This window comes from Tauraco erythrolophus, chromosome 21 (assembly GCF_009769465.1).
Source record: "Tauraco erythrolophus isolate bTauEry1 chromosome 21, bTauEry1.pri, whole genome shotgun sequence".
NCBI classification, from domain to species: Eukaryota; Metazoa; Chordata; class Aves; order Musophagiformes; family Musophagidae; genus Tauraco; species Tauraco erythrolophus.
Genome location: NC_141485.1, coordinates 7,749,416 through 7,766,283, shown reverse-complemented (window position 1 = coordinate 7,766,283; position 16,868 = coordinate 7,749,416). Strand labels below are relative to the sequence as shown.

At 56.5% G+C, this 16,868-nt stretch overlaps 1 protein-coding gene across 1 annotated transcript; it reads left to right on the top strand.

Moving 5' to 3' along the window:
• The first annotated feature begins 3,460 nt into the window (after positions 1-3,460).
• SUPT4H1 (SPT4 homolog, DSIF elongation factor subunit) lies at positions 3,461-6,141 on the top strand. The gene is made up of 5 exons (XM_086624651.1): positions 3,461-3,550; positions 3,836-3,942; positions 4,059-4,114; positions 4,310-4,363; positions 5,733-6,141. The coding sequence occupies exons 1-5, from the start codon at positions 3,482-3,484 to the stop codon at positions 5,798-5,800; spliced, it is 354 nt and encodes a 117-aa protein (XP_086480777.1). The 5' UTR covers positions 3,461-3,481; the 3' UTR covers positions 5,801-6,141.
• Positions 6,142-16,868: the final 10,727 nt, after the last annotated feature.

Below are 16,868 nucleotides of genomic sequence, written 5' to 3'. Positions count from 1 at the left end.
AGTGCAAGCTGCTATTTTGGCATGTTCATGCCACAGAAGGTTTTGCTAAACACTTCAAAAATAAACAAGCCTTCAAGACCAAAAGCTGCAGAAATGACTTTCTGTGGTCTGGTAGCTCCTGACTTCATTTCCTCACTTAGGTCAAAAGCCAGACTTCTTCATTTAACTTTTCCACTCTTATTTCAGTCACAGGAACAAGCTATTCTCCATCTCGCCACTCACAGGTCTGCCCTGCAAGGTACTTCTTCTGACTTCACTGGAAACAACAGCTCTCACCACTTTTGATCACTTCATTGTCCGTCAGCTGATGCCACCTTGGCTGTTTGCTGCATTCTGCCAGCAGCAGGAGAGGTGAAGACACAGGGACAATGTCAGCATTTCTGGGAAGGAGCTGGATCAGACTCTTTCCTTTGCAAAGAATCCACCCTCTCATCTGGCAACGTGAACAAGTCTCTCACTCATCCTCTGACTCCTCCACCTACCCTCAAAATAGGTGTGATGGCCAGCCCTGTTAAGAGCAACTCCTTTGTTGAGCATATTTCAAACCTGAGATGCCCCCGTCACAGAAGTCATAGAAAATCCTTGAGTTCATGTGGCTCCTGCTTCTCTCTCTCCTCCCTCATTTCCCCAAGACGCAGCAAAAATTCCCAGCAAAATAATCCATAATAAATGCAGAGCAGAGCCCAGCCTTATCTTCATATTTCTGAGACACCTGAAATGATTCTGCAAAGGAATTTTTCAAAATATTCTTCTGCTTTTTCTAACTTTTTGATGATGGAGAGAGAAAACTTGAGAAATTGCTAGGATCTCAGTTTATTACTTTTTTTCCTCCCATTTGTGGCTTTTTTTTTGGAAAGTCACTAAGTTCTTAGTTCCTGCATCTCATAATTTGAGGCCATTCAAGTAAAATAAAACCTGCCAAATTCAAAACATATAGAACCCAAACAGTTTTCATAGAGCAAGAAATTAAACTGTTGAGTTCATTGCCCTAAATAATCATTCAGGCCAAAGAATTAGCCAGAGTCCCACGTGAAGTGCACGTTTAAATGGCACCAAGTGTTTCCAGAGTTAATGCTAATGAAGCATTGGTGAGTATACCACACTGGAGCTGAAGGTAACTCCTGGCTATTTGAAACCCGGTGTAGGGACAGACTTCCCCCATCTGCTCAGTTCTCAGAAAGCTTTCCATGTCTTCCTTTGAAGCAGCAGCTTCTTCTCCAGTTCAAGAGAGCACACTGGTTATGTAGTCCCTGCTTCTGCCTTCTTTTGTTGGTGAGGAAAGCTTTTTACAGGGTTTGCTGCCCTTAGTCTATGAAAAGGGCATCTTTGTCCCAGCTGCTAATCAGCCTCTGACATTCAAACGATCGTATTAAAAGTCAGCCAATAGAACTGTTTTAAACAAAATCTTATTCCCTTGCTGGTGTTCATTTCTTGTCTCCTGTGACAGAGCCACTGCAGGACCTTTCAATCTAGAGAAGAGCTGAGTTTCTTCCATCAAAGAACCCAGCAGAATTATATTTTAACTTTTCCATGCTCTTCTTGCTTGTCTTACAGAGCAAGCAGAAGACACAAGCTCAGATGTTTTCTCCCTTGCAGAGAAGTCAGTCTTAAACTAGAGGAAGAAACCCAGGAGGGGTCTAGATTCCCCCTGTTCAACTTTTTGTGGTCCATGGCTTGTCTCAAACAGCTCCCTATGTCCTTGACCATCCTGGAGGGCTCAGATGACTTTACAGAGGGGAGGGTCATGAAGTCTGGGTGCTCCCACTGGTTTCTTTAAGAAGTCAAGAAAGCTGAGAGCGTCCAGGGATGCATTTCACTGCCTCAAAGGAATGAATGTCTAGTTTGCAGTCTAAAAGTCCTCCTCTCTTTCCCTCCTTACCCTTAAAAAGAAGGAGGGCTCTGAATCTGCAGGAAGCTTCTTGGAGAAAGTGGTCAGCACCAACACACTCTTTTTCACTCCCTACTGCAGTATTACCAGGCTGCGCAGGGCAATGCCTGCTTTAAAGTGTTTTCTTTTCCCGATGTTATGCTGCTGCTCCTTTTCATCTAGAAAATGGCCATTCTAGATGCTGGGTCCCCTCCTCGGGGCTTGCTGAGCTGGGTGAGAGTGTGCAGGTCTGCCTCGGAGGGTTCTCAGGTGGGAAGAAGAGGGAGGAACTCTCCAGGAAAGTGGTTTTTAAGATCCTCTTCAGTAGATGGACTACCATCCTTGGCTATCTGGAAAGGAAGAAAATGAGGAACAGCTCCTCTCAGTTCCTGCACCTCTCGCTTCTGGGCGATGCTTTTGAGTGCTCAGTACTCTTGGGCTCCGTCAGCAAATTTCTTCAGCATCACTGCAATGAAGCAGAGCTCATCTTCCTTCATTGCATCCAAAGTCCCAGCTGAAAACTGATGGAAGCCAGAGCATCCCGAACTCCCACTACCCAAAACCGAAGCCCCAGCCCATCCCCAGGGACCACCGTCTTCCCAGGACCTCCCACCCCACCAAGATGGGCACTGTGGGCTGGGCTGGCTGGACCTCGTTCCTTCCTTCCCTTTTACAATGTTCAGATCCTTTTGAAATGTGAATAGAAGTTTGGTTTTTATTGTCGTTGGTTTTTGTTTTGGTTTTTTGCTGAGTCTGTCCTGGCTCTCGGGGCTCGGGAATAAATTATGACCCTTTAAAAAAAAAAAAAAGGAAGAATACGTTTTATATATATGCAAAACTGTGTATTTATGTCCGATAGAAACAAAGATGTGTGAATATGCTGATGTGCTCAGAAATATATTTATTTACTAATATATTTATCCATGTACCCGGTCTGCTCGCCTGGTTTTGTTCGTTGTACCGAACCATCAGGGCTGCGCTGCCAACGGCGCCTCCGTCCGATGCCACGGGAATAAATCGCTTCCAGCTTTTAAAGGGGGCCTACAGGAAAGCTGGAGAGGGGCTTTTTACAAGAGCGTGTAGTGATAGGACAAGGGGCAATGGATTTAAACTAAAAGAGGGCAGATTTTGATGAGATCTAAGGAAGAAAGTTTTTACACTGAGGGTGGTGAGGCACTGGCACAGGTTGCCCAGAGAAGTTGTGGCTGCCCCATCCCTGGAAGTGTTCAAGGCCAGGCTGGATGAGGCTTTGGGCAACCTGGTGCAGTGGAAAGTGTCCCTGCCCATGGCAGGGGGGTTGGAACTGGATGATCTTTGAGGTCCCTTCCAACCCAAACCATTCTGTGATTCTATGATTCTATGGCGCCCCGGTCCCGGTCCCGCCGCGGGGAGCGGGGCTGCGGCGCGGCGGAGGGGGGCGTCCCCCTCCGACGGCGGCCGCCCCGCCGGTGGCTGAGGCACGGGGCCGGCCCGGGCGGTGCTGCCCGCCCCTCGCCGCCGCTCGGCGGCTCGCTGCCGCCCTCTGCCGGGCCCCGGGACGGCCGAGCTGCCGCTGCCCGGCGCGGCCCCGCTCTGCGCCTGCGCGGCGGAAGTGCGGGCGGCGGCGGCGGCGGGATGGCGCTGGAGACCGTCCCGAAGGACCTGCGGCACCTCCGCGCCTGTCTGCTCTGCTCCCTCGTCAAGGTGCGACCGGCCCCGGGGCCGCTCCCGGCCCGGGCCTTCCCCCGGCCCTTCTCTCCCGCCCACCTCCCGGCTCGGGCCTCCCGCGGGCTGCGGGCGCTTCTCCGCCGGGACGGGCCTTGCCCCTCTCCCCGCGGCTCCTTCTCTTCCCCCGGCGCAGGCCTCCCTGGCTCCCGCCCGCCCTGCCCGGCTCTCCGGCCCCTCTCCCAGCCCCTGCGGCGGCCCCGGTTGCGGCCGGGCCCTGTCCGCCCTGCCCCGGCCCCACGCTGACGCCTCTGTGCCCCCCAGACCATCGATCAGTTCGAGTACGACGGCTGCGACAACTGCGATGCCTACCTGCAGATGAAGGGCAACCGGGAGATGGTCTACGACTGCACCAGCTCCTCCTTCGATGGGTGAGTGGGGCCCGGGCCCGGCCTGCCCGCCTTCCCCGGGGTGCCCGGGGGCGCCGTGGTGACCCTGCGGTGTCACCGGGCTGGGAAGCGTCCCCTCACTCCCACCCTTCCTGCAGGATCATCGCGATGATGAGCCCTGAGGACAGCTGGGTTTCCAAGTGGCAGCGAATCAGTGAGTGTTTTTTCCAGCTGGTTTGGGAGCTGGAGATCCCTTTTCTCCAGCAAAACCTTCTCGGGGGCAGTGGGAGTTGGTGTGCGGGCTGCGGAGGGGGTTTCTGCTCCTGATGAGGGGGCATCTGCGCGGGCAGAGGCTGGCAGGGGTGCTTGCCCACCCGTGCAGGGTGACTTGGTGTTTTCTTTCCCCCAGGTAGCTTCAAGCCGGGTGTCTACGCAGTGTCCGTGACCGGCCGCCTGCCCCAAGGTAACGCTGCTGGCTTGTGTTAAGGGGGGACTCCTGCGCGGATGGCAGCTGGGGGATGAAATCAGGACTTGGGGGTTCAGGGAACACTCCGTATTGCAAACAGAGCATGTGCCACGTGGTGAAGGGATTAGCGAGGTGACAGCAAGAAGGAGTCGCTCAACAGGAGGGAGAGTGGTTTTTGGGTGTTCTGCAGACAGGTGTTCTACCTTCAGCCGTTTAGCATTCTGCCTGCCAGAAGCTGATGTTGAAAATGCTGCTGAATAAAACCTGTGCTACCAGGCACACCATCGCGGAGAGATTCTTTCAAACCATTCAGCTACAGAGAAACACAAAGGTTTGTCCATAGAAAAAGAGTTTTGCAGGAGGGGCTTCTGCAGGCAGGATCAGTGAGCAGATACCCCTTTCCATCGTCATACTGCACTGAGGCCTGACATTAAGGTGGGGTTTGTGTGTTTATAAATGGAGTGGAGGGTGGAGGGAGTTGACCTTATATATGTAAAGCAGAAACTGCTTCATCCATCTAGCTGAAAGCCCCTGCCCTGTATGTAGCCCAGAGCAGACTCCTAACCTGTGCTCCTTCCCAGGAGTTCTGCAATCACGTATCCCCAGGGTGGGAGCTGTGCTTGTGTCTGGAGTCCTAGGCACCTTATGTCTGACCTGAGCTCCACCATCTGCTTTGGGAAGGAGCTGGAACATCACAAGGCTTGAAGCCAAGGCTTGCTGGCACAGCTTTGGGCACACCTGAAATAACCAGAGTGCAGCAGATGATGGTGTGAGCTTGATGCAGCTGCAGGCAGGGAGCACAGGTGGGAGATGCTTTGTTTGGCCTCACTCAGCCCATCCTTGCATGACAGAGGACTGGGGAGCATGGTGACCAGGAGGCTGCATCATGGGCCTCGCAAGGTGTCCTGTGGCTGTCAGCAGTGTGTGGCACTGGTGAGAGCCGTGCAGAACCCTGTGGTCCTCTTCTGCCAGTGCAGTTCTTAAGGGATTGCTGAGAAGGTGGGACATGGCAGGCAGGTCACAACAGTGCCTGAAAGGTTTAATAACTGCCCTTAAGAGCTTGACCTGTTCAGTACAGTCATAATATTAAGATATTTTCAGGTAGAAAATAGAATGAAAATAATGTAAATAAAATCTTTACCTGGTTCTTTCTCAAGGCAAAACAGGAGTTGATGTTTGGAAGCTCTATCTAGGCATTTAAACTAGAAGAGAGAACACTCCTAAGTTCAATGAGAAGAAATTAAGAAAATGATTGTCCAGTTCTTGATCTCTGCAGTGAAGGCTACACGACAGAACAAACAGGGTTTTTTTTCAGGGCTCCTCATCCCTAGAGAATGCCGAAATGTGTTTTGTCTCCTTGCTGCAGGGATCGTCCGAGAGCTGAAGAGCCGTGGCGTGGCTTACAAGTCTCGAGACACAGCTATAAAAACCTAAGGGGCTCTTTGGCTGCCTGGAGGATTCCCCGGTGCTGCGTTGGGAGAGGCAGTGGGTGCGGGGAGCACTGCTCGGAACCTTTTAGCTTTAGCATGTGGGAAAGTGAGCCTGGACTCAGAGGGAATGTGCCGGCTCGGCTCCTCTCGCTCTGGACTCTGCCATACCAGTGTCTGCCACACAGACCATAGAACTATTTTTTTGAGCCTTGACAAGGGGAAGGGTGTGAGGACTGGGAAAGCAGTGTTTAATGGTGATGCACCAGGCTTTTACAGTCGGCGTGGAAAAGGAGAGAGCTGGGATATAGCTGTGTAAATATTTCAATAAAACACACTGCCTGGTCAGAGTTGAGTCCATCTCTATACTTTTTTTCCCAAATCTGAGATCTGTTTGGCCGACGTGCATTAAACCAATCCACACACTGAGCCCAGATATTACTTTAGTACGAAGTTGTGCAAGTTTGGGTGCCTGTCCCAAGACCCTCTTCCAAAATTTAGTGAACATTTATACAGTATGTATTAGCATATTTGCATATTCATTGTTCTCTTAAACAATTGGTTAATTTTCTCTTGCCTAGCATATAAATTAGTTTGCATGTTCAGTCCATTGCCTCTGCCCCTTTCTTTTGGGTCTGGGGTGCTTTTAGGGTACGTGGACCATGAGTCAGGTGTCACCATCTCCCCCTGCCGGAATTACCTTACTCCCAGTTACTGCTGATTCTTGCTAACTTTATATTTGTGATATTCTTCTGATCTCATTAACCTTCCTCATAGCAAGATGTTTTCCTTCTCAGTCTTTGAAGTCCTTGCTCTGGCTCCTCCTGTAGTGATTAACAGCCAGCAGAGTCGTTAACACTTGCCAGATGTTTTGGACTTACAAGGATGTGTGTCTTCCTCTTAACGAATATTTTAAGGCTCCTCCGCTATCCTTCATCTTAAAGGAAACAAAGTCCAGTCCATCTTTGCATCAATTCCTATTTTTCCAGGATAATATTCTTCTAAGGATGGCTTGACAATTCAAGGAAGCATGCTGCTAACTTCAGTCTTAGGAAATTCAAGCAAAGCTTTTTAACTTCTCCATGGCCACATAACGTGCTTGATCACTAGTTTCATCTGCTGCAGGAAGCGGATGGTGTGGTGAGGGGTTTCACACTCAGCCCTGTGCCTGTCAAAGTGTTGGGAGCCTATGACTGCCATCGCTTCTCCATGTGCCATGAACCAAATTCCTGCCTCGAAAGGGGGATCCTGCCCTGGCTGAATTGGAGATGTCCTTCGCTGTAGGAACAAGCAGACCTTGTTGCCTTACAGCTCATGGCTGTGTGGAATAGGTAAGATGTTGAGTATTTAATGTGCAGGTAGTTGTCTGGAGATCACAGTGCCCTGGGCCTGCAGGGTCCTGTACAAGGGACATGGATGCAGGCTTGAAGGACCTTCAGTTGGCTGTTGGTGGCCTCCAGCACAGGCAGAGCAAGGGGAACCTGCCACTGGTGTGGTTGGGAAGCAGCACTGGATCTTGCGGAGTGGGGGGATGTCATTGCTTTGGCAAGCAGGGGTGGAAACACCCATCTGGCCTCGTGTTTGTAGGGGTCTGACTGTTTTGGTGGAAACACCCATCCAGCCTCGTGTTTGTAGGGGTATGACTGTTGTAAGCGTCAGCCTGGGTAGTGTCTGCATTGGGTGGGCTCCTGGGACATTCAGTGTCCTTAGCTGATGACTCCTGCTTAATTTCTTTTGTTCCAGTTCAGCAGCAGCCACCAATCACAAAGGTGGCTTGTCCAAGGGCAGAGTCTGAGATCAGTAGCTCTGTGAAATAAGCTGCTTTTTCTTTTTTTTTGCTCAGATAATCCTGTAACTGGAAAGCCCAGTTTTTGTTTTCTGTAGAAATTAGTGGAAAACCAAAACAGCCTGAAAAACCACAATTGATCTGGGATGAAAGAGGCTGCAGCGAAGGGAACGCATCGCTGTTGGGAGTGACACTGTCAGGAGTGCGGTGGCAACGTGCTCTCTGTGCTGCTCTGGTTTGTAGAGTGGGCCCTGAAGAAGAGTCCCAAGCGCTGCAGGTCAGCCAGACCATGGCTTCCTGCAGTTTCAGAGCAGATGTGTGGCTGGAGAAGACTGCCGTGAGCACGGGGGCGCTGCATGGAGGCCGCAGCATCAGCCAAGATGAAACACTGCAGACAGAGATATCTTAAACCGTGTTTCTCTTGGGGACTTGCAGATGTGATGCTGAAGTCAAGAGTATTTGCTCGGTGCAGACCAGGACAGGTTGAGTTGGTGGTGGGCTCTGGGCTCCATCAGACACCTCCAGGGGCCCGATCACCTTTTGTGAGAGGAGCTGAGAGCGCTTTGGCCCCTGGCCTGAGGCTGAGAGCCTCATCTCAGGAAGATGGAGCAGGAGGTTCACGTCCTTGGGCAGAGGAGGGGTTGACTGTGGCTTTCACACATCCCCGGCGATTGTCCAAAGCATTTGAGTTACCTGATAAATAACCTTCAGGCTTGCTTGGTTGCAGAGACTGGGCAGGAGATGTACCTCAGATGTGCCTGGTGAGTCAAGTCCGTGGGAGAGATGCGCAACCATCCTGGCAGCCCGGGATGTGACTCCGCAGGGTGCTTGAGTTTAGACGTTTTGGTAATGGACCTCCAGGCCCTGGAAGGCGGTTTCAGACTGGCTGTGCCATGAGAGGCACGAGGTGAGCTGGGATCCCACCAGGTGCGTTCATCCCCTACAGAATGGTCCAGGAAAGCTACAACCAGTGCTGTCTGGGCATCCGTGTGAGGTTGGTGAGAGCTGACAAGGTTCAGATTGAAAGGGATCAGGGAGGATGAGTTGGGCAGCTCTTTCTCCAGTTGGAGGGAGATGAGTCTGGAGAGAGGTTTTGGCTCCAGCCAGGTTGGAAAGATGTCAGGGAGATAGAGGACAAGCACCCTGCCCGTGCCCAGCCCTGGAAGCCTCACCCTTCGAGTGCCACGGGGTGGCAGCACGGCTTTGTGGAGCAGGGCTGGAGCGTGGTGATGGGCTGGGGTGAAGCTGCTGGAGACGGAGCTGAGCAAGAGAGACCTGAGGCACATCGCCGTTTTCCCCTGCATTTCACAGCATGTTTTGCTCCCTACCAGCTTCCCAGGGGCTGTACTGCAGGTTATGTCCCCCTTGCCTGGCTCCAGGGATGGGGATGGCCATGCTGGAGCTGCTCCGAAGCTGGAGGCACATCAGGACCCCCTCCCCAGTTCCAGGCCACCTTGTCTCCTGGCCCCATGGAGTAGCGGAGGGGACAAGAGGGCTCTTTGCAGGGCCCTGGGCAGGGTGGGCATGCTCAGCTGGCTCCTGGTGCGGGCCCACGGGCACGGTGGTTCACATCCCCCTCCCTGGGAAGCTGCAGTTTTTCGGTAACACAGTCACTGCCCAGCACTGGGAGCTCTGCTTAGGAAATTGTCCCCACGGAGTGGCGTGCATTGTCACTGTGCTTCTCGGGGAAGGTGAGGGGGCTTGTAAACCCCCCCGAGACCTCACCCTTGCTAGGAAGCACAACAGCTCCAGGTTACATAGAGTTAAGACCAGCGGGCGGCTGCAGTGCAAGTGCAGTAGAGCCAGAACCCCGAGGAGAACGAGCTGAACACTGGTGGTCCTTCAGGCAGAGATGCACCTCTTCTGCCTGCAGCAGCTCACAGCGCTTCCAAAAACCTGGTGCTCCTAATCAGACTGGCTTGGGGAGCCTCTTCCCCACCAGCTTGCTGGCTCACCCACGCCTGCACCGCCTCTCCCAGCCGGTGTCACCCAAATGATTCATTGTTCCCAGGCTCCCGGATCTGAGCGTTGAACCTCTGCAAAGCACACGAAATGAGCATTTCAGTTAGACTCCAGCCTCGGAGCTGCCAGCGTTTTGTTGTGCAAAAAGCAAATGGATGTGGAGCTTTATTTGCTGAGAAAAGTAGGGCAGGGAGCTCTCACGTTGAAGAAATCGGAGGAAAAATGTGCAGTGGCAGCCTGGGCTGTAATTGGGAGAGAAATCGTCAACCGGGTAGGGAGCTGTAGATCTGAGTCAGTTTAAGACGGCTCCTCCCCTGCACCAAATGACGCTAAAATATTTCAGCCAGGCCTGAAAATCCTGCAGGTTTGGCATCCAAAGCAGCCTGGCAGCTCCGGGGCAGCGGGGGGACCAGGGCAGCCCCTGGCAGTGGGGGCAGGAAGCACGAGCCGGTGGATTTCTTCGTGCGGGTTTTGAGAACCGATACCCCGGCTCTCCCTCCGGGCAAGAAAAGTGACTTTCCAAAACCGCAGAGCACACGGTGTTTCTACGCAAAGCAGCTGCTGGCGGTGCTGGGAAATGCCCGGCCGAGCCGCCCCCACCTGCACAGGGGCCCCTCCGTGCGCCGCCCGGGGATGGGAACCTGCCCGTGCACGCTGCTCCCACCACCCAGGGAAGAGAGCGGCTCACGTCAGCCTTTGCCTTGTAGCCTGGGCAAGGTGGGCTTCGGGTGAAGGGGGACGTGTGTTAAGGCAGGCCTAAGCCAAGGGGGACTGTGGCTGAGGCAGTGTGAGCCCCCGGTTTTGCTCCTGCGGACGCTCCGTGCACGCCGTGGCATTCTCCGCCGTTGCCACCCTTGTGCTGGTGCGAAGGGCAGCGGGCAGGGGTGCTGCCCAGGGCGGCTGCAGCAGCGTCAGGCCTGCTTCGCCCTAACTCAGTGCCTTCCAGCACGAGGACTCGGACTTTTCCAGGTGCCTCTCAGCCATCCCTGTGCACCTGGGGCGGCTGGTTCCCGCAGGGGCACAGAGACCCTTGATGGTAGGTGCTGGGGGAAAAAAAAAACAAAATAACCCCCAGCTTAGAACTGTTTTCTTTGGAAACTGGCCGAGGAGACCTTGGCAGGGTGGAGGTGGAGGGGAAGATGACCTCGGTTGTCCTCCTGACACCCGTGCTGCCACCCAGGGCTGGGGTGGAACACTGCTGGAGCGAGGACAGCAAAGCCATGGTGCCCGCCGTTAATGCGTGGCCCATCCTGCCCATCACCTCTGTGTCAGGGCTCGTGGGCAGAAGCCACCGAGGCACCTGAGTGTGTCTGATGTGGTGGGGAGAGGAGGGGGCCCAGGGCCGGTTTTCGGCAGCAGCCGTTTGGAGGGGCTGGGTGAAGGTTTCGGAGGTGCAGGCAGCTACAAAAGCTTTCAAAGCGTGGCAGAACCGAGGCACGGCTGCCACGTGCGCCATCCCGAGAGGTTCCTGGTGCACTGGGGACAGAGGCGGGTGGGTGAGGAACTGGGATGTGTTCCCTGCTAAAGGGATCTGCAGGGAAAACAGGGAGCTCTGATGTATGACGGGTCCTCTGGGTGTTTGCCCCTCAGGAATTGCAGTGGAAAAAGGAGGCTTTGCTTTGTGAAGGAGAGACAGGATGGTGGGCTACCGTTTCCTGAAAAGGGCCTGCAAAGGGCACGTGAAGATGGTATTGCCACCCCTTGCAAGCTCAGAGCTGTCTGTGAAGAGGGCCCATGGTGGACACCTCTAAACTCAGTGGTCGGCCAGCAGTTGGGGTTTTGGTGGCTGGGGGACACAAGAAGCTGGTGGAGGGTCCCAAACCACCTCTTGGCTGAGACCTCTCACCTCCCTGGTCTGCTCCTGCAGCTCTGTATCATGAGAAGGGGAGATGCGAAGGGTTAGGGGGCCGAGAGGGGTCTTGCCCTGATGGTGCAGGTCCCTGGGGGTGCTGAGGGCACGTTTCCATAGGGCAAATGGCAAAGTGAGACCACAGCTGAAGTCACAGGAGGGATTTGAGAACCTGATGGCATCTACCCCATCCCCAGCTCTCCCAGGCCTCCTGCTGCATCCCAGGTGGCCCTTGTCCTTCCTCCTTCTGGCCAGATGTGCATTAGCCAGGCTCTGCCCAAAGCAGGCACTGGGCTAGAAGGGGCTTTTTCCCTCCAAGGGAATGGTCCTCCTGCACGGGCAGTTGCAGAAGAGCCGTTGAGTGCCAAACAAAGCCCTGGGACACACGCTGGGTGAGGACATTGCACCTCCTCTGGTGGGTCTCCAAACAGCCGAGGTGCACAGAGCAGGGCAGGATGCCAGCACGCCCCGGTGGGCACAGGATCCAGCCCCTTAGCCAGGCTGGAGGCTTTGGCACCGCTCTGCCCGCATCGCCTGGTCCGGCCAGTCTGTAAAAGGTGCCATCAATGCCAGGTTTGGGGAGATGCTTCCTGGCAGCCCTGGGTGCCCATCCCCACTCGTCGGGGTCTACAGACCTCAGGGACGGTCAGCTCTTCCCATGACTTGTCCTGGGGGTTCCAGGGACCGCTGGCAAAGGAGAGGCTGTCACCACAGAGTTCAGTCCCCCATCTCCTGAGCTGATCCTGCCCTGGGATGTCCACAGCCCGGTGGGGCAGCTCCCATCCCTCCTTCCTTCTCCGGAGCATCCTCATTCCAAACGAGCCCACCCTGGTGCAGAGCACCTCGGGAGGTTGCGCAACCCTTGGATTAAGGCAGGAAAGAGGAAAACAGAAGTCACCCCTCGGTGCTGCCGCTGTGCAGCCCTGGGTGCTGGGTTGGGGGGGGGGGTGGCCTCTCTTAGGGCGCCGGGGCCCCCGCACCCGTGGCCTCCCCTCCCCCACCTGCGAGGCGGGTTGCGGCAGGTGACATGGAAAATGACGGGGCACTTCGTGCCCGCTGGCGCCCGCCCAACGGTCCCGCGCCCGCCATTGGCGCAGCCGGGCCGCGATTTGTCTATATATGGGCAAAGTGAGGCGCCCGCGTGAAGCCCTGTGTCCCCCCGCGCCCGCCCCGGAGCGTCACTTCGGCTTTTTGAGGTTTCCCTTCGCGCTCTCATTTGCCTCCCGCTCGCCGCCTGTTTCACCCGGCAGTTTCTAGTTGACTCACTTTTAACGGCCTCGCTCCAACCCCGGCCCCGCCGGCAGCGGCGCTTCCCAGGGGGACGGGCAGGGTGCAGGCAGCGGGGTCAGGCTGGGAGCACACAGGGAGCCCATCCCAGCATCCTTCCCGATGTCGCCATCCTGGTGCCCGGTGGTGAAACATGGCTCAGCAAAACGGGTCTCAGCCCGAGCCCAGCCCTGCGGGCACGGCAGCCCCCCCTCTTTTGGGTGCAGAGGCGGGCACTCAGCCATGCCACAGGTGCTATAGTTCTTCCTTGTGCCCCATTGTGCCTGGCAGCATGCTGGCAAACAATGCTCTGCCCATCCGAAAAGCTCTCGGGAGCTTGTTTTGGGACCCCTGATTTTTTCTGGTGCAGCAGCAGCCCTCCCCATGCTGTCCAGGAGCATCACAGGGTCGGAGCCCTCTGTCCCAGGGGTCTCTTTTGAGGCCACCCCAAAGCAGAGTGAACTGTGCCCATCCTTGCACCACTGTCTCCTGTTCTCAGAAGGGATATGGTGGCTTATGTTGGGAATGCAGTCACTAGGCTTCAGTGTTAACGGTGGCACTGGGGCTCTGTTGGGGTCTGGCAGAGTGATGGCCAGGAGACACTTCTGGCTCTCTGTGCCACCAGACCCCCTTTCCCACTGGCCCCAGGGCAGTGGAGGAGGCTCAGGGAGGCTTTGGGTGACACCACCCTCTTCCCCCTCCTCCTCCTCCAGCTCAGCTCTTAGTCCCACGAGGTGCTGGATGGATGGATGGGAGCCACGTGGGCACGGCTGGGCAGCAGGCAGCCGCCTGCCCCTGGCACAGAGCTGGGTCCGCAGGCCAGGGTGCCGGCACGAATTCGTCTCCTTTAAGCACGGCGCAGGGCCAAAGGCGGCCGGCCTGGCTGCCATTTCCCCTGCGTGCAGCAAGCGCCGCAACCGCAGGCGAGGAGGGGAAGTTGCTGCAAGGCACGATAAGAAATATCAGCGCTTTCACAGCGCCCGGGCTGTGCGACCTGACAAGGGCCCTTCCCCCTGCCCCTGGGCCAGGGCCGGCGGCGCCGCTGCCCCCCGAGCCCCCGGCTCCCGCTCCCCTGCGCTCGCCGATACTGGGAGTTACTGGAAAATCAACAGCTCGTGTCCCGCGCGGCAGCAGGGAGCCCGGGTCCTGGGTGGGGGGGGTGGCAGCGATGCACACTTCATGCTCAATGCAGAGCAAAAAGCGAGTGGCACCCCTGGGTGTACGAGGGTGCTGCAGGTGGCCGACCCGCATCTGGGTGCCCTGAGACAAGGGCAGGGGAGGGTGCAGCCGGGGCAGTGGTGCCACGGTGGGAAATGGTTTGGGGTAGGGAGCCACAGTGGGTCAAGGAGCTGCACCGCAGGGGGGAAGAAGCAGCACCCAGCACCCTGGGGTCCTTCAGCAAGTCCTCGGGTGACGCCGAGCAGGTGGGCAGGGTGCGGAGAGGGGCCTCGGGAGCGCTGCGGACCGGACGCTCTCACGAGGTCTGCGGCAGGAGGAAACAGGCGTTTCAGCCTCCCCCAACCGTGAAAAGCCCCTGGGCTCTCAGCCCTTCGGGAGCTGATCCAGCCGCATGTGCCGAGCGGCACGGGACCAGTGACCTGGGGCCAAGGGCTGGGGCAGAAATTCCCGCAGCCCAGTTTGCCGGTCGGTAAAATTAACCAATGGCTGGGGGACGTGGTAAGTTCATCATCAGCTGGAGACTCTCAGACCTCCTCGTCTGAGCCCGAGGAACCAGATCTGCTGATTTCCTCTTTCTCGCGAGGCAGCGGCTGCTGCTAGCAGAAGAAAACCAACTTGGGACACCCAAAATGTCATGTCCCCTCGTCTGTTCTTGGCCAGGGAAAGAGGAAGCGTCGCCACCCCCAACTTCCCTGCTGGGAAGGCGCCCGCGGCCCTCCCGCACGACTCCTCAACACACCAGCACCCTCCTGGGCGCAGGCAGTGGCACGGGTGGGTGGCGGGCACTGTTTTTGGGAGGGCACAGCTTGTTCCGTGCTGCGGTCCCCCAGCGCAGAGTCCCGCAGTACCAGCCGCATGCTTCGCCCTCCCCCTGACATCCTGCCCTCCGCCACCGTCTCTCCCAGCTGCCTCTTTTGGGAGACAGCTTCTTCTTGCCTTGCGACACGGTCAGCCTTTTCTCGTGAGGGTCTGGCTTCCCACCTTCTCCCCCAGCCGCCGACCCTCTGTTTTAGCAGGGGCTGGCTTGTCATCGGAGCAAGGCACCGTGCAAGAAACATGGCCTCGGCCCCAGGGCACAGGGGAGCATCCCCCAGGAGCACCCCTTCTGGCTGCCCCAAGAACAGGCTCCTCGGCTCTGCCATAAGAGCACAGTTGCCTGTACCCCGTGCAACTTCAACCCCCCCATGATGGCACCCACCACCGCTGGGGACCGCTCCAAGGCACTGAGGTGGCCGATAACGCTGGATGCTGTCTCCAGGGGGGCCCTCTGGGTTGGGAACAACCAGCTCACACACCCAAAGTGGTGTTTAGATGTTTCAGGTGTCCCCAGGAGGGGTAATTCGGGGAGCTCAGGAGGCACCTAGCCCAGCTCCACGTGGGATCAGCCATGCACGTGGTGGCCCGTGCCACTGGCGAAGAGTTGCTCGCCATGCGTTTCTGGTGAGGCAGAGGGATGCTGCCCCAGGTCAGAGCTGCGTTGGCTGCCAGATGGACCCTGCGGACACATCACCAACGGCCGCTTCAATTTCCCTGTGGAATTTCTCACTGGTGTGGGGAGCACGATGTCCCCAGCCCAGTGACTGTAGGGATAGAGATGGGCACAGGGCCAGTGAAGGGTGGGAGACAGGGCAGCCCTCTGGGGCCGGGGGCGCAGGGATGGGGCTGGCTGGGCAGGGGGACTGGCTCGCTCCAGCCTCTTTCTTTTTTTTCCCAGTGAAACTTTTCAAGCAGTTCAGCCTCAGTTTGGAAAGTTTCCCAACCAATTCCTTCTCCACCAAAGCCCCTTCTACCTGCTGTCGTCAGCGCACGTGCTGCTCAAGTCAAATCACTTCTGGCTGTGCCACTGCTCGGTTATTTTTGACTTTGCTCTTCCCCTGCCTTCTGCAGACCTCACCAGTAGGTTTCTTTTTTTACATTTCCGTCCAGACTATCGATGTAGAGAGTGAGTCGCATTGGCCTAAAAAAGAGCCTTTTGCAGAGCCACATGGAAACCGTTGCATGGATCAACGTGGTTCCATTTACAGCCACTTTTGGGGATTTAACTCATCATTTTTAGTCTAGTTCCATGGGCAGCTTCACCCAGCACTGGGGCAGGGCGCGTTTCCGGCGTGCAGCGCGGTGTGGCCATGCAAACTCCCCTTGCTCCGCGTCCCGCGGCTGCTCCAGCCCTGCTGCCATCAGGCAGTGACAGCCACTGCGACCCGGGTGTGCAAACCCTGCAAGCCCGGCTTTCTGTTTTCTTCCTGGGGCCTCACGACCACATCGGCCATTATGGCTGCCCGGGGCTGGGGGAAAGCTGGTGTTGCAGAGCACCAAGCGGGTGAGAGGCTCCAGGACGTCTCTTGGGCAACATGTTTCCTAAAGAGCAGGTTTAGGGCTCACAACCCTCCAGCACCCACGTCCCCGTCTGCTTCACCCCTACCACCAGGCAGCACCCTCAGTCCTGCAGACCCCCGCCACGGGCTGCTGGCCCCTCCAGAAGCTCTCCCCATGGGCAGGAACATCTCGCTCCTGTGTGGGTCCCACCACCAAGCTGGGGCGATGGGATGCGATGGAGCCACGCGGCCACCCCGGCCCCTACACAGCCCTGGAGGGGGGTGGATTCGGTTACTGTCACCCTGTGCAAACAGCCTTTTCCTTTTTTTTTTTTCTTCTTTCTGCCTTTTTTTTATTTTTTTGCACAAACATGTTTGTCGCTCTCAGCAGCGAAGCCCAGGAAAGCGTAACCGGCTGCTCTGCAACGGCCCCCGGTGCTTCCGGTGTTCAGCGGCAGCCACCCCTCACCCCACGACTGGGCCGGCTGCGGTCGAGCTGTGGGGTGGTGTAGGGTGGGACTGTGCACCGTTATCTTCTCGGCTGCTACGGCTCTTCCTGTGGTCGAGGCCACGTGGCCAGAATGGGGTTATAAGCGGCCCCACTCCCCGCAGGCGCCCATTGCTCCCCAGCCACCACCACCACCCCACGCAGCACCCACCACACCAGCACCCAACATGCGCCACCGGCACCTGGCGTGGGCCATCGGCATCCGGCACC

Bases quoted from the DNA above. Each gene is read 5' to 3' on its own strand.
- SUPT4H1 (XM_086624651.1), top strand. From the start codon at position 3,482: ATGGCGCTGGAGACCGTCCCGAAGGACCTGCGGCACCTCCGCGCCTGT. The intron at 3,551-3,835 runs GTGCGACCGGCC...TGTGCCCCCCAG, and splicing joins TGCTCTGCTCCCTCGTCAAG to ACCATCGATCAGTTCGAGTA. The intron at 4,115-4,309 runs GTGAGTGTTTTT...TCTTTCCCCCAG, and splicing joins TTCCAAGTGGCAGCGAATCA to GTAGCTTCAAGCCGGGTGTC.